We start from the raw sequence: 15,191 nt of genomic DNA, 5'->3' as shown, positions 1-15,191 counted from the left end.
GCTGACATGCCTGGTCAAAAGTTAAAGACCAATAGATCTTTAATAATATGATGGTAAGGTGTGTGTGAAGGGCCAGGGAAAGAAGTGTTCTATAGCATTATAGCATGTTTTTTTTAACCCCTAGTTTGAGGCAGATATTGGTCTGCAGAGATTTCCTACTATTCCACAAAGAAGTTAATGTCACTTAACATACTGTATGCCTGTATCATGTAGTGGTGTTATTTAGCACTATTAGTGTATAAAAATTCTTATCATAAAGAATGGTTCTCTCTGGTGGTCCATAAAATAGTTCTATTTTCAACCAGAACGCAGGTGTAAAAAAGATTGAAAGACACAGATCCACAGTCTGATAATTAGATGTGTTTTAATTGTGTATCTACTTTCTGAACTCTGAAAGTGCTTCTCCTTCATCTTCTCCTTTAGATGGGTCAATGTAACAAGAATAAATTGGAGTTGGATGTTTTCCTTACCCCAGGCCTGTCAGGCCCTGGCAATACTCAGTTGAAAATAGTTTCTCTTGAGAACAGACCCTATTATGCAGCATGTCCTGGTACCTTCCAAACTATTACATAGCATACCTTCACTGACTTATGCCATTCCTGATTCCTTCCATTGGAGTTTTGTAGTTTTCAGCATCACAGAACCTGAAGATATTTTGTGGAATATATACCTAAGTGTTTATGGGATAAGGAGATTATTGTATGTGTTATGTTTATATATGTTTACTGGGGCATGTTGTGAATACATACAAATATGTATTTGTATATCACCTATGGTTTGTAGGTGATATATATTCTGTGTAATTAGTAAGCTTAAACTCAACTCATTAGCTCTAGTTTGATAGATCTTTGGGCATTTCCTTTTTTATGTTTGAACCTTGTTTGAACCTTTATTTAAACACCATGGTATACAAAGCTATTCATAGTACAGATTTCCAGGCATTCAATGTTCCCGCACCAATCCCACCACCAGGATGATCTTCCCTCCACCAATGTCCCCAGTTCCCCACCTCCCTCCCATGCCCCGCTCACCCCCACCCTCCATCCCAATATGCCTCCTTGGCAGGTAAAATATAATTTATTTTATATTGCTTGTTACAACAAAATGGTAAATGGAATTACAAAAAAAAGTTCAGTAAAAAAAAATTTTGTGAAGACTGTTGTATCTCATAATGATGTTATTATTGTCTGAGGATTTACTAAGCTGGTTGGTGCTAGTTGAGCCTTCTGAGTTACTGGTTTTGCTCATTGAACTTAAGTGAGTTTCTATGAAACTTTCCCATCTAATTTTCTGTGTTCCTACTGGGCTGTCAGTATTGTGAAATCTGGAGGTGTCGTGTGGCCACATTTGCACATATCCCAAGAGCTGCAGAACTGGACAATTCACTGACTTGATACTCTTTGATGTTAGTCATGAAGTTGTGAAGCTGGGCCTTTTGTGTACCAGAGGGTGTTGGATACGATTGTGGCTGCTGGTCCTTTGGTCTTTTCCTTCCAATTACACTGGCATACACTGGCTTAAATTTCCAGAACTATATTGAATAAAAATAAACATCCCTTTCTGCTCTTGATCTTGAGGAAAGCATATGATCTCTCATCATTAAAGCAAGATGTTGATTGTAGGATTTTTAAAGAATGCTTCTAATCAGATCAAAGAAGTTCCCTTTTCATCATGAGTGCTGAATTCTGTCTCATGCGTTCCCCTCCACCCCATTCCCCTGCACTAATTGTTGATATGGTAGAATACAAAGATAAGGGCTTGACATTCTGAAACCTGAACCTGTTTCAGCATTGAGACCTCTCTTGATTTGTGTTTAGATTGTATTATTCCTTGTCTATATTTGGGGAGGGGGGCCCTTAGGATTTTTGTTTTGTGTATATGTATGTCAAAAGTATTGAATAGTAGTTGTTGCATTTGCTTTGTTGATTATACTTAAATGTTAGTTTAATTATTTTGTTATCAAGGTGATAATCTCATAAAAAGAACTGAGAAGAATTCCCTCTTAATTTTCTGATTAAAAATTTAATCACACTCCTCCTTCTTTATTTTTTTTTTTTTTTTTTTTTTGCTTTTTGGGTCACACCTAGCGATGCTCAGGGGTTACTCCTCGCTTTGCACTCAGGAATTACTCCTGGCGGTGCTTGGAGGACCATATGGGATGCCGAGGATCGAACCCGGGTCGGCCGCGTGCAAGGCAAACGCCCTACCCGCCGTGCTATCGCTTCGGCCCCACTCCTCCTTCTTTAAATAAGGTAAAATTCACCTGTGAAATCTGGGTTTGGATATTTATTTCTCTGAAGTTTAGTTACTTGGGCTAGAGAAATTGCACCCAGGTTAAGGTGCTTGTTTTGTGTATATGTGGGTTATAGCACTTAGATCCCAGGCACTGCATTCATCTCCAAGCACCCCCAAGTCAGGAGTGATCCCTGAGCAGAGAGCCAAGAGTGAGCCCTAGAACTACTGGCTATAACCCAAACAGTCCCTACTACTCCACTATCCCAAAAAAGATTAATTACAAAAAATTAAGAGCTTATTCAGGTTGTCCAATTATTTTAGTTGCTTTGTGATGGGCACAAGTTTTAGTTCTTTCTATAAATAAATATACCAATTTCTTCTCTTCCAGTATATCTTTGTGTGGATTCCTCCAAATTTTAATTTTAGTGATTTGTGTCCCAGTACTATATTTTATTCTGGTTAACTATTTCCCAGTGGTAACGTGTTAATTTGTATGGAATGTAGCCATGAAATGAAGAGTCATAGTTTTTCTTTTCTTTTCCTGGCTTTGGTACATTTCACTGGATGTATTTTTTCAAAATAGATTCCCCCTCTTATTTTTTTCAGGACTGCTCACAAAATACATTTTTTAAGTTGAAAATCAGTATGCAAGAAAATAATTAGGTAGACTTGGAATATTCGAATTCCATAAACACATACATATACATAAACTTAAAGCATTTTTATAGACTCAATAATAGATTAAATGTCTCATAACCATAGACTTAACCCTCACCCCCCACTTTATTTAAGCACTGTGGTTTACAAAGCTGTTCAGAATGATTTGTTGCAGGCATTCAATATTCCAATACCAAACCTATGACCACTGTCACCTTTCTTTTACCATTGTCTCCATTTTCCCAACCATCTCTCAAGCCTGCCCCCAAACAGGCCCGTAATAATTTATTTTATATTGCTTGTTCCAGTGACTACAAAACAAAGCTCCCAAAAGCGTGTGGCCGCATTTTCGGTCACACAACCTCTTATAGTCTAGTTCTCCTTTTCGGAGAACCTGGCAAGCACCGAGAGCATCCTGCCAGCATGTCAGAGTCTGGCAAGCTCTCTGTGGCGTATTCAACAGTAACAATGATGGGTCTCATTCCCCTGACCCTGAAAGAGCCTCCAATGCGGCACTGTTGGGAAGGATGAGTAAAGAGAGACTGCTAAAATCTCAGGGCTAGGACAAATGAAGACATTACTGGCACCCGTTTGAGCAAATCGATGAACAATGGGATGACAGTGATGACAGTGACAGTGATGATATTGCTTGTTACCACCCCACAGCTAATGAAGTGATCAAAAAATATTTCCGTGGGAGAAAATTTGGGAAGGTTTTTGTTTATCATCATGGGGACATTAAGTCCTGGTCTGAAGGTTTACTAAACTGTTGTTGCAAGTTAAGCCTTCTGTGTTAATGTTTTTGTTAGTTGAGATTGGTTGGCTTCTATATTACATTCCCATCCAATCTGGTGTGTTACTACTGAGATATCAACATTGTAAAGTTTAGAGATTTTCCAGAGTGCTCAGCATTTTTGTGTGCTCCAGAAAATCCAGAATGTTTAACGGGGCAGTCTGAGGGTGGTGGCTTTTGGGTGTGAGTGTGGCTGCTGGGCTTTGATAAGGCTGATGCTGTCCCACTCCTTCCTTAGGTAGCCTCAGGGGTCTCTGCCAGGACGGGGTATCAGAGAAATTTTTGTGGCTAGTTGATCTCTTTTGAGATTCATTTATGAGTCTCTGGAACAAGGCCAGGAGATGAGCTTACATGATGGTGGAGTGGGATGTGGGTGTGACTGGAGTTTGCATAAGTACGGGGAGTCTGACTCTGAGAAGGCCTGAAACTTTCAGCCAAAAATCCCATGCATCTGTAATTTTCGGCAGATTAGGATCTCTGTAGAGCTCAGTCCTGAGGCGGTAGAGTTTGGCCAGAGGCATGGCGGTAGCTTAGGAGCACCGAGTGTGGCTTGGTAGGTTGGGAGCTGGCCCACCCCCTCTTGGATCAGTCCTGGGCCATACACTCATTTTTAAAACAAATATATAGGTGAAATACAAATACCGTGAGCAAGCAATGAAACTTAAAATATATACCTATGATGAATAGCTAGAAAATAGAATCAGGAAGTCTTTGATGAACACTTATGCTAAAAGAAAACAAGTCTTAAGGTACCAAAGTAATTTTTGAAAAGAATTTAATGGCATGGGGAAATACAAGAGTTGCGGTAGTAGAGAGAGTGTAAGAAGAAAATTGTCTGCCATAGAGGCAAGGGGTGGGAAGGGTGGGGGTGGCGGGAGGGATACTGGGGACATTGATGGTGAAAAGTATACACTGGTAGATGGATGGGTGTTTGATCACTGTATGACTGAAACTAAGTCATGAAAGCTTTGTAACTGTATCCCACAGTGATTCAATTAAAAAAAGGAGTTGGGGGGGAAAGCAGGATGCAAAATTTTCCCTTCAATTCACATTTTCTCTTCTCTCCTCTCTATTATATAAAACTAGAAAATGAAGGGTCAGAGAGACAGTACAGGGGTTGGGGCACTTGCACTTGTCCATCCCTGCCTCAGTCCAGGCACTGCATATGCATATGATCTCCTGAGCATAACCAGGAATGATCGTTGTGTGACCCCAAAATCAAAATAAAACATCAACACAAGAAAATAAGGGTAAAGGGGATGGTACAGGGGTCTGGAGTACATTCATTGTATGCCCAGGACTCCAGTTTGAGTCCCATCTCTAAGTGATAAGCCAAACACTCCTAGAGGCCTAAGTACCATGGGGTGTGGCTCTGGTGGTCCCTGGCACCACACATGACCTGAGTAGCACTGAGTTCTACGTCCCTAGTACTGAGTCTTAGGGCCCAGCTGACTGAGTATCAGCAGAAGTTGCCTCTGGGCTCTGAGTGTTGCTTGGAGGGCTTCTCCAAAAGGAAAACGAAAAGGGATTCCTTTCATAACCAGAGAAAATCAACAATGCTTAAAATGTGTAAATTACATTCTTCACAAACCTCAAATTCCTTCTGTTGGACACTGAGCCACTACTGTCCATTAATTTGATCAAGTGGGTCATGGTTTTCCCTTCCCAGACCCTCTGTGTCTGTCTCAGAGCTACCTACTCTCATGATGGCTTTGTCTGAGACAGACAGCTATTGAAGAATGATTTCATCACTGGCTTTTCTCTAGTGCTCTCAATACCTTCACTGTAGGATACAGATCAACAAAATTCTAGTAGGTACAAGCATTTTCTTATAAGCCAGAGGAAAGGGTCAAGGAGATTGAGAATGGAGGATGAAGAGGAGTCAGTTTTTCTCTTTGATCACTGAATTTCCTCATCAACAGATACGGCACAGGTCACATTTTTAGCATGTGTGAGCTCTATGCTTTATGTAGGTGCATTTTGTTGAGATTCTAAGGAAATAAAGGAAATAGAAATCAGATAACTTTATTGGTTTAAATGTTCCAAATAATTTGGGTAGATAGGATTGTAACTAAATTCATGTGTAAATGAATTGTACAAAATAGTATCTAGTCCAATCTTAGCTTTTTGTCACAGGCTAACTAAAATATGTCCATATTGAGTGGGACTGTTCACCAATAAGCTTCCTCTCCCATATGAGAAATAATTATAACTAGTCATCTTTTCTACCTACCCATGTGTTGAGCCACTCCTGACATGGCATAGCCTTGGCTAATAATGCACATTTCTCTGTGTTTGGGGACTGACTTCAATGAACAAATAAATATAGATATAATGGGCCTTAAATGGAGAAATTTGTTACCACATTAGTACCCAAGTAAGTTTGAGTTTCAATTCAGGCTTTCTTGTAGTCCTCAAAGAATTGCAAGTTGACTGAATGTGGACATATAAAAAAGTATGGAGTTAGATGTGAGATGAGTTTGAGAGATGTTACTTCCCAGCCGTGAAACTGAGCAAGTAATGTATCTTTAGATATAGAAGGAATATGTGTCATGTCCAACAGATTAGGGTTTGGGAAAGATTAAATAAAATGATACAGAGCATGGGGCATGGACTTATTACAGGGTACATTTTCAATAAATGGTACCATTTTAAAAATAGGTTTCACAGTAAAACCAAGATCATCACCTTCAACTCAAATCTTTAAAAGTTTCAGTAGCTAAGGAAGTTTAGTCTAAATGGCTACTGTGCTCTCACACCAGCTCAGCCATTCACTATGACATAAAGATGACAGAGTAATTTCATTAAAACAGATGGCAAAATTAGTATTGTCACCATTACTGTAAAGATTAAATTAATAAATGTAAGTGTTTAGTGTTGAATATGGAATATGTAGAAAGAAGAGTTAGAATATTCACTCCACATCTACCATCAAAGAAAAGCATCACCTATGCTTCCTCTCTCACAGGCTAAACACCTCGAGGTTTACTGAGGAGGTCCAGAGATTATGTATGAGACAGTGCAAGTGGTTCTGGGGTCAAATGTTCTAAGTTTAAAATTCTTGCTGTGCCGCTTCTTTCTTTCCTACACAACCTCAACGGAATGAGTTGTAATTCTTTGTGCTTCAGTGTTCTCATGCTTGAATACTGATAAAATATTAATGTTTTCTGTCATAAGGCTATTGCATAGCAAATTAAGTTATCTTCAAGTGCACATAGTAAGAACATTCCATGCATCCTATTATTGTTTTTGTTGTTAGAAAAAGCTGAATAATTACCATCTCATCCATTGTGATTAGAATGCTACTTTAAGAATGTCTCGGACACAAGACCCAGACTGGTTTTCTTTTCAAACTGTGGATTCCCTGAGCTCAGAAGGAGTCTAACGTGGTGTGCGGGTAATAGCACCACACCTTTTCTATGATACGCTGTGGCTATGAGAAATACCTGAAGTCTTAAGTTGATTTCTCCCTTAAGGAGAAAAATTTAATTTGGGGGCGGAGTCACATCTGATGATGCTCAGGGGTTGCTCCTGCCTCTTCACTTAAGAATTACTCCTGGCAGTGCTCAGGGGACCAGATGGGATGTCAGGAATTGAACCTGGGTCGGCTGTAAGGCAAATGACCTACCTGCTGTACTCTGGCTTGGCAAAAGTTGATTTTAACTAGATGTCTCAGGAGAAGTACATGATATAGGTCCAGATAGAAAATTAATAAGCTGGGGGATTTTATGCAGCAGGCTTAGGCTTGATCCCTGGCACTGCAAGGGCCTGAGGACTGCCCTGGGTGTGTCCTCAACACTGCTGGACATGGCCCCCAAGCAAAAATCCCTCAAGCACATGATACATTAAAGCTCCTATACTGCTATAGGTTATAATGATATAACCTATCATTAGGGATAGGTTCAATATTCCTGTATTCGTTTTGCTGGGTATTTTGTCAAATTTATTACCTCCAGGTAAAACATCTTTAGCTAGACTAACTTAAAGAACAAATAACAAATTTTCACCAAAATACCACGGTTTTCACGGCAAAGCCATTTATGTTTGTCAAAGATAAGTTCAGTTGCACCGATGGCGTTTCCTCTTACAGTAGGTTGCTGAACTACTTCTTCCCAGCACTGACAGATGATGGGGAGCCTGGAAGGAGAAATGTTGTCTTAGATCAGGTCACACAATACACATGTCCACCCAGAGTCAGTGGTTTCTCCTGAGTCACCCTTAAAGCTGAGAAGGGCTCTTGTGTGATTCTGCAGGGATGTGGGGTGAAAACGGAAGTGAGTCCCAGCCCTTGTTCTTCTGAGCAACCCAACTTCCCTGGCTCTGGCAACCGAGCCTGGAGCCAAACAGGGGTGCCCAACCATGCTCCAGCCAACCCACCAACCTGTTGCATGTACTGGATGCCCTGGTTGTGGGTCTTCCTCAACTGCTCAATCTGAGCAATTTCCTCGTAGAGGCTTTCCAGATCTGAGGTCCGATCACCCTTAGCAGCAATCACATTGCCAATTGCCTTTTCAAAGTATGTCAGCGCTAGGTTCAACCTCTGGGTGGCCAAGGAGGCTCTACAGGAAAAGAGACAAAGACAGAAAGTCACCAAGAGGACACGTGCTTTGCAGGCACAAAAGAGACAGATTCTTATGACTAAACAATTGGGCCAGATCACTGAACGGCTGGCTCCAAGTCCAGCCTTGCTATAAACAAACTCTACTGACCCACATTTTACCCAGCATATTCCTCTGTTTACCACTTATCAAAGCTATTAATATGTCATCTGTATAAAAAAGACAAATAAAAACATGGCCAGCATTCACAAAATAAGATAATTTACTTACAAAATTGTGTTACCTCTGGCACCCTCTTTTTCAAGACTAAGGCAATTTTTTTTCTTTCATTTGTTTGATCTAGTTTGGTTGGTTTCACCTCAGTTAAGAAGACAGGAGACAGAGAACAAGGTAAATAATCCTCTCAAAAGGGGTGTTATTAAGTTATAGCATGTCATAGAAAATCCTAGAGCATTAAAAATTATTTTTTATTTTTAGGCTTATATTAGGAAAAATTAAAAATATGCAAAGTTAAAAGTAATAAATGGTACTTAACTACAGATAATACTAAAATGTTGAAAGCAGTTATGATTAGGTAGTGATTTTGCAAATAATTATTTTCTTCTTCATATGTACATTTAAATTTTTCTCTAAAACAAAGAGGAAGATATAATTTCTTATTTGAGAACTTCATTAAGTTTTATCTTCCCAGAGCCAGCAAGTTTGTGAAGAGCCCAAGAAGAAGATGGGTAGTTAAAAGCTTGTTGCCATAGCTTTGATGTCAAACTCTAGGAGTCTATATGTACTTCTTATTTTTTTTTAAATAATGTAGGAATACTGCTATTTATTCAGGCATTGATTAAGCTGATTAAATTGGGCATGAACTCCACATTACTTTTTTTAATTTAGAGTGTTAATTTAATTACTTTATTATTATTATTTCTCCCCCCTTTTATTTGATTCACTGAGATGCAGTTACAAAGCTTCCATGTTTGAGCTTCCTATATGTACTTCTGAATAAAACAAGATTAAGAATACATGAAATATGCTGGTGGGAATGCCGACTGGTTCAGCCCTTTTGGAAAACAATATGGACAATTCTCAAAAAATTAGATATTGAGCTTCCATTTGACCCAGCAATACCACTGCTGGGAATATATCCCAGAGAAGCTAAAAAGTTTAGTCGAAATGACATCTGCACTTATATGTTCATTGCAGCACTGTTTACAATAGCCAGAATCTGGAAAAAACCCGAGTGCCCTAGAACAGATGACTGGTTGAAGAAACTTTGGTACATCTATACAATGGAATACTATGCAGCTGTTAGAAAAAGGAGGTCATGAAATTTGCGTATAAGTGGATCGGCATGGAAAGTATCATGCTAAGTGAAATGAGTCAGAAAGAGAAAGACAGACATAGAAAGACTGCACTCATCTGTGGAATACAGAATAACAGAGTAGGAGACTAACACCCAAGAATAGAAGAATAGTAGAAATAAGTACCAGGAGGTTGACTCCATGGCTTGGAAGCTGGCCTCACATTCTGGGGAGAGGGCAACTTAGAGAAGGGACCACCAAGTATAATGCGGTCAGAGGCCATGCGGGGGAAAGGTGATGTGGGCTGAATGTGGTCTAGAGACTGAACACAGTGGCCACTCAACACCTCTATTGCGAACCACAACACCTAATGAGAGAGAGAGAGAACAAAAGGAAATGCCCTGCCACAGTGGCAGGGTGGGGTGGGGGGAGACAGGAATGGGGAGGGTAGGAGGGATGTTGGGTGTACCGGTGGTGGAGAATGGGCACTGGTGAAGGGATGGGTTCTCAAACTTTGTATGGGAGAAACATGAGCACAAAAATGTATAAATCTGTAACTGCACCCTCATGGTGATTCACTAATTAAAAATAAATAAATTAAAAAAAACAATACGTGAAATACCAGGTTAGCATGAATATTAGACTACATAGTATGTATAAAATCGCCTAACATAGAGAAGAGATACAATATTACTACAGTCTGTACCCTGACATTTGCACTCCTGTGTTGTATTAAAAGTGTATATGGGGCCAGAGATAGAACAAGGGTGAAAGCTCTTGCCTTGCATGTAACAGTTGCCTTGCTTGACAACAGTTCAATCCCTGGAACCACATGGGTATGGTCAAAACCCCTTCCCAAAAGTATATATGTATACAAATTTTTAAAATAACTCCACAATAGTTAAGATTAATTTTTTTCTTTTGGGTCACACCTGGTGATGTACAGGGTTTATTTCTTTGCTTTGCACTCAGGAATTACTCCTGGTGGTGCTCAGGGGACTATATGGGATGCTGGGAACTGAACCCGGGTCAGCCAAGTGCAAGGCAAATGCCCTACCTGCTGTGTTATCATTACAGCCCCCAACATTAATTTTAAGGAGAAAGATTTCTCCTTCCTTTGGAGAGTAGGATTAACAAAATTAGCATGTAACCTAATTCTTTATAAAAATGTTTGATCAGTTCCCTCAACTGTAAAGACAGAAATGACCAATTGGCAGTTTCTCTCATCAAGAACCCGTTGGGGAGATATTAGCCAAGCTGTCTGGTCTAAACAATCTTGCCTTCTTTTCCCACCTCTAAAGTGGCCTGAGGCACTTGCCCTTACTAGATATTTGATCTATGATAGTGAGAAATATATTTATATGGCACCAGTTGCTATGTTAGTTCTTCTACTTGGAAGTTCTGACATTCTGAGTTACTTAAATCTTTGTTTTCTCATCAGTAAGAGAAAATAATAAAAATTACCCATCTTATAGGTTGAATGAATGAAGATGATTCTCTAAAGCACCTAGAATTAGCATCTAGGGGCTGGAGCAATAATACAGTGGGTAGGGTGTTTGCATTGCACTTGGCCGACCCGGGTTTGATTCCCAGCATCCCATATGGTCCCCTGAGCACCACCAGGAGTAATTCCTGAGTGCAAAGCCAGGAGTAACCCCTGTTCATCGCAGGGTGTGACTCAAAAAGAAAAAAAATAGAATTAGTATCTAGAAAGGACTTATTCATAGTAAACATTCCAACGCTTAGAAAAGTATGAGCACAATAGTAAGTATCAATAATGTGGGCTGACAGAGGTAGGAACTTTGCAGTGCTGTAGCTCATAGGCGATCAGGGGATGGGGGCGGTACTGGCACGCCCTCGGCCCAGATAAGATCCGGAGCCGCTGCTCCCGAAACAGACCCTCTGCTCGTACAGACTATAACCCATTTTGGCACCCAAAGTGGCTTCTTACAGACATGCATCTAGACTGTGAACTGAACTAAAATATCAGAAATCCAAAACTGTGCAGCCGCTGTTGTGGCTGCGCGAGCACATAGAATCTTCATTCTCAGCAATGAAAAGAAATTATTAAATGATGCCTTTTCAAAAAAAATAATAATGTGGGCTGAATAAAACCCATATTGGTGTGTTCTGGAACAAGAAGTCTTTCATTTAAGACACAAAACTTGAGCCACTCTCCAGTGTGAGAGCTGTAGGCCCTCACTAAAGTCTAATTCATTGCTTGGTGGACCCAAGTCCATAGCTGATTTGCTCTAGAGAAGGGTTTCTCAGTCTTTTTCTGACTTGGTCCTCCTCAGACCTGCTTCCTTCTCATGACCATCTGTTCTATTGCTTGTTTTTTTATCTGGTGCTGGCCCAGCCATCCCCAATTTATGTGGCTGTGGCCCCTTTAGAACATTCTGGATGTTCACAGGAAGCCGTAAGGCCCTCAATTAAGAAACCCTGTGCTACTCATCCATGGAATACAAAATAACAGAGTAGGAGACTAATATCCAAGAATAGTAGAAATAAGTAACAGGAGGTTGGCTCCATGGCTTAGAAGCTGGTCCCACATGCTGGGGGAAAAGGCAGCTCAGATAGAGAAGGGAACACACCCAGTAAAATGTGGTTGGAGATGCTGCAAGGGAAGGGAGATGCCTGCTGAAAGTAGACTAGAATCTGAACACAGTGGCCACTCAATACCTCTATTGCAAACCACAACACCCAATTGGAGAGAGAGATCAAAAGGGAATACCCTGCCACAGAGGCAGGGTGGGGTGGGGGGGAGATGGGATTGGGGAGTGGGAGGGATACTGGGCTTATTGGTGGTAGAGAATGGGCACTGGTGGAGGAATGGGTTTGCTAACATTGTATGAGGGGAAAAACAAGCTCAAAAACGTGTAAATCTGTATCTGTACCCTCATGGTGACACACTAATTAAAGAATTAAAAAAAAAAAAGAAACCCTGTGCTAGACTAGCACCAGCCCCCTCCCCCCTCCTCCCCACCTCCTCCACCCCTTCCCTCCAGCCCTGTCTTCTGGATTCACGGTTTGACAGGCAGGCATTTACCATCAACTTCTGCCTTACTGTGCCCCGGACTCACAGCTTGGAAACAGATGGCTTTCAAAGACGTAGAAATATTTGAAAAATCTAGGGAGCAGTAAAATTCTTTCCCCTGATGATCTGATAAAGCAGACCCTCAAATTTAAATATTCTCATTCTCAGAGCTCCCCTACCTCAACTGCAAAACCATGAAATCTTCTTCAGGCTGGAACAAGCTCCAGGAACTTCATCTTCATCCCATATGAAAGAAAACTGTCCTGCAAATAAGCCTGCGCTCCCCTCCCAGAGCCCTCCAGTAAACTCTCTGCATTAGAGAGCTCTTCCTGACCTTCTAAGAAGTCACAATGACAACAATAAGTAGCAATTACCCCCCCCCAAAAAAAGTTATTCTTAGATGGTTTTTAAAGATGCATGCAAGGAACTGTTCCAGCTGGGAATTCAGATCAGTCCCCCCAAACTACTGTTTCACCAGTGATTCAGGCGCCTGCTTTCCCATATAGGAGGTCACTGTCACCCCATTGCTCATCGATTTGCTCAAGCGGGCATCAGTAACGTCTCCATTGTGAGACTTGTTATAGGAGGTAGCAATCATGTTCAAAGAACCACAGCACAGGAAGCTGTGTCACCCTGTCTGTGTTGAGGAAAATATGGCTCTTGGTATTATTTGAAGGTTTGTTTTATTTATTTATTTATTTATTTATTTATTTTTAGGGGGAGTGGGTCATGGGGGGGTGGGGGAGGTGGTTATTGTTACTGTTTGGTTGTTTCTTGTTTCATTGTTTTGCTCTAAACATTTTCATCTCCTGATCCAAAGGCTACAGCCTTGCAACCCCAGGCCTCATTTATAAAGTTGAACTTCTTTAGGCTTCATATTTTTTTTCTTTTTTTGGGTTTAGAATCATAGCCAGGGATGGTCAGTCCCGGAGAGTCCCAGAGAAGGTGGGGGAGCCACCTGGTGCTGGGGAGTGGCCCCAGGACACCCTCAGCCCTCTGACCTCGCTTGTGGGCTCCCCAAGCCTGAGTCTTACCTGCCCAAGGCAACTGCGAGCTCGTTCTCTGAGACCTGGAACCCACAGCTGCTCCCTTGGTAGAATTCTCGGAGCTCCTTCATGTTTCTCTCTGCCTTCTGCAGGTTGACATAAGCCTCTTGGCCAGTGAAACTGTCAAGAAAATCTCAGCCCTCCAAAACCCTAAACCTCAGGACAGCCAGTGAGAAGCTAATGAAGAGACGGCTGGGGGAGAAGCAATGTGGCACTTGCTAATACGCGCTCCCTGTTCTCTCTCCCACATCGGGCGGCTGCCAGGGAAGGGAGAGCCGTCGAGAAAAGGGGCAGACCCTTGGGCTCCGAGCGGCGGCCTGCAGCGGGGGCGGGCTGGGTGGTGAGCCTGCGGAGGTGTGAGCGGAAACAGTAACTCACACTCCATTTCCTCTAGAGGTATCTCGGGTGACAACAGTTACTCCTGGTTTCCCAGGTTGGTTCCTACGAATGGTGAGAAAAAGAGGAACGAAACATGCTGCCTGAGAGGGACTTTCCGGGTCCTTGAGCGATACCAGGAATGAAAACCCCTTCGTTTCCAAATATGCTTCTATTCCCACGACATGAATAACCCCCTGCAAGTGGGGAGCAGAGAAAGGCCGTTGATCAGCTGCCTTTCAAGCTGGGCATCAGCCCCAGGAAAGCAGAGGAGGAGGTGGTACATGGAGGAGAAACTGGGGTCGTGCAGCTTCCTGAGGCCCCCCCGCTTGCTCGCGGACACCAGCGCCCTAGCGCATGTTCGGGGGGAGAGAGCAGCAAGGAGCAACCCCAGCGCACTAGCCTCCTGCCCGGGGGCACCCAGGACAAACAGCCCCCCTCCGAGGCACGGAGTGTGACTGCCTCTATTTTGCTTGGCCTCCAGCTTCTCAGACAATATTCACAGCAGCCTTTCAAAAACATGAGATGACCGGCGAGCCCATTAAATCAGAAGTTCGGGGCAGCAAAAAAGTTTGGCCGGAGCAGTAAAAATGGCAGTGAACAGATGCACGCCAGGCCTGCTTAGTCAAAATCTCTGGGGTAGGACTTCACAGCAATAATTCTCTCTCTCTCTCTGCCCTCCTTCCCTCGCACCCTGCCTCAGATTTGGGGTTATACTCGGTGGTGCTCAGTACTGACTCCTGGCTCTTTGCTCAGGGATCACTCCTGACAGTGCTCAGAGGACTATAGGTGGTGCCAGGGATCAAACCTGACCTGGCCACGTGCAGGCAAGCGCACTACCTGCTGTGCCATCTCTCCGGCCCTTCTGCCTGTCTCTGTCGTCTGCTGGCAATCTGCACTCCAGCTCTGCACACCCTAGTGGTCCAGTGCTCGGGCTGGCAATGTGGTGCTATACAGGCCACCAGAGCTACACCTGGTGGTACTCAGTGGGGGCCCCACAGTGCCGGGGCTAAAACTCATGCTTCACCATTGAGTGCCATTTCCCCGTCCCAGCTGTAATTCTCACAAGCACCCCTAGGGGGTCCCAGCTGGCAGCCTCGTTTGACAGATGGTGCTTTAAATTCCCATGTCCTCCTTGTTCAGTAATTGACTTTTTCACAGGAGGCGGTGTTCAACGAAGGGCAGGATGAACTC

At 42.4% G+C, this 15,191-nt stretch overlaps 1 protein-coding gene across 1 annotated transcript in view; it reads right to left on the bottom strand.

The window, feature by feature from the left end:
- The window catches only part of TTC23L (tetratricopeptide repeat domain 23 like), a 63,464-nt gene that overhangs the window by 13,145 nt on the left and 35,128 nt on the right, over window positions 1–15,191 (bottom strand). The window contains 4 exon segments of the mRNA XM_055126286.1: window positions 5,915–5,976; window positions 5,978–6,025; window positions 8,067–8,244; window positions 13,611–13,736. Of these exon segments, the coding sequence (XP_054982261.1) occupies window positions 5,915–5,976; window positions 5,978–6,025; window positions 8,067–8,244; window positions 13,611–13,736 (414 nt within the window).

Source organism: Sorex araneus, chromosome 1 (genome assembly GCF_027595985.1).
Source record: "Sorex araneus isolate mSorAra2 chromosome 1, mSorAra2.pri, whole genome shotgun sequence".
In the NCBI taxonomy this organism is placed as follows: domain Eukaryota; kingdom Metazoa; phylum Chordata; class Mammalia; order Eulipotyphla; family Soricidae; genus Sorex; species Sorex araneus.
This window is presented reverse-complemented; position numbering and strand designations above follow the sequence as displayed.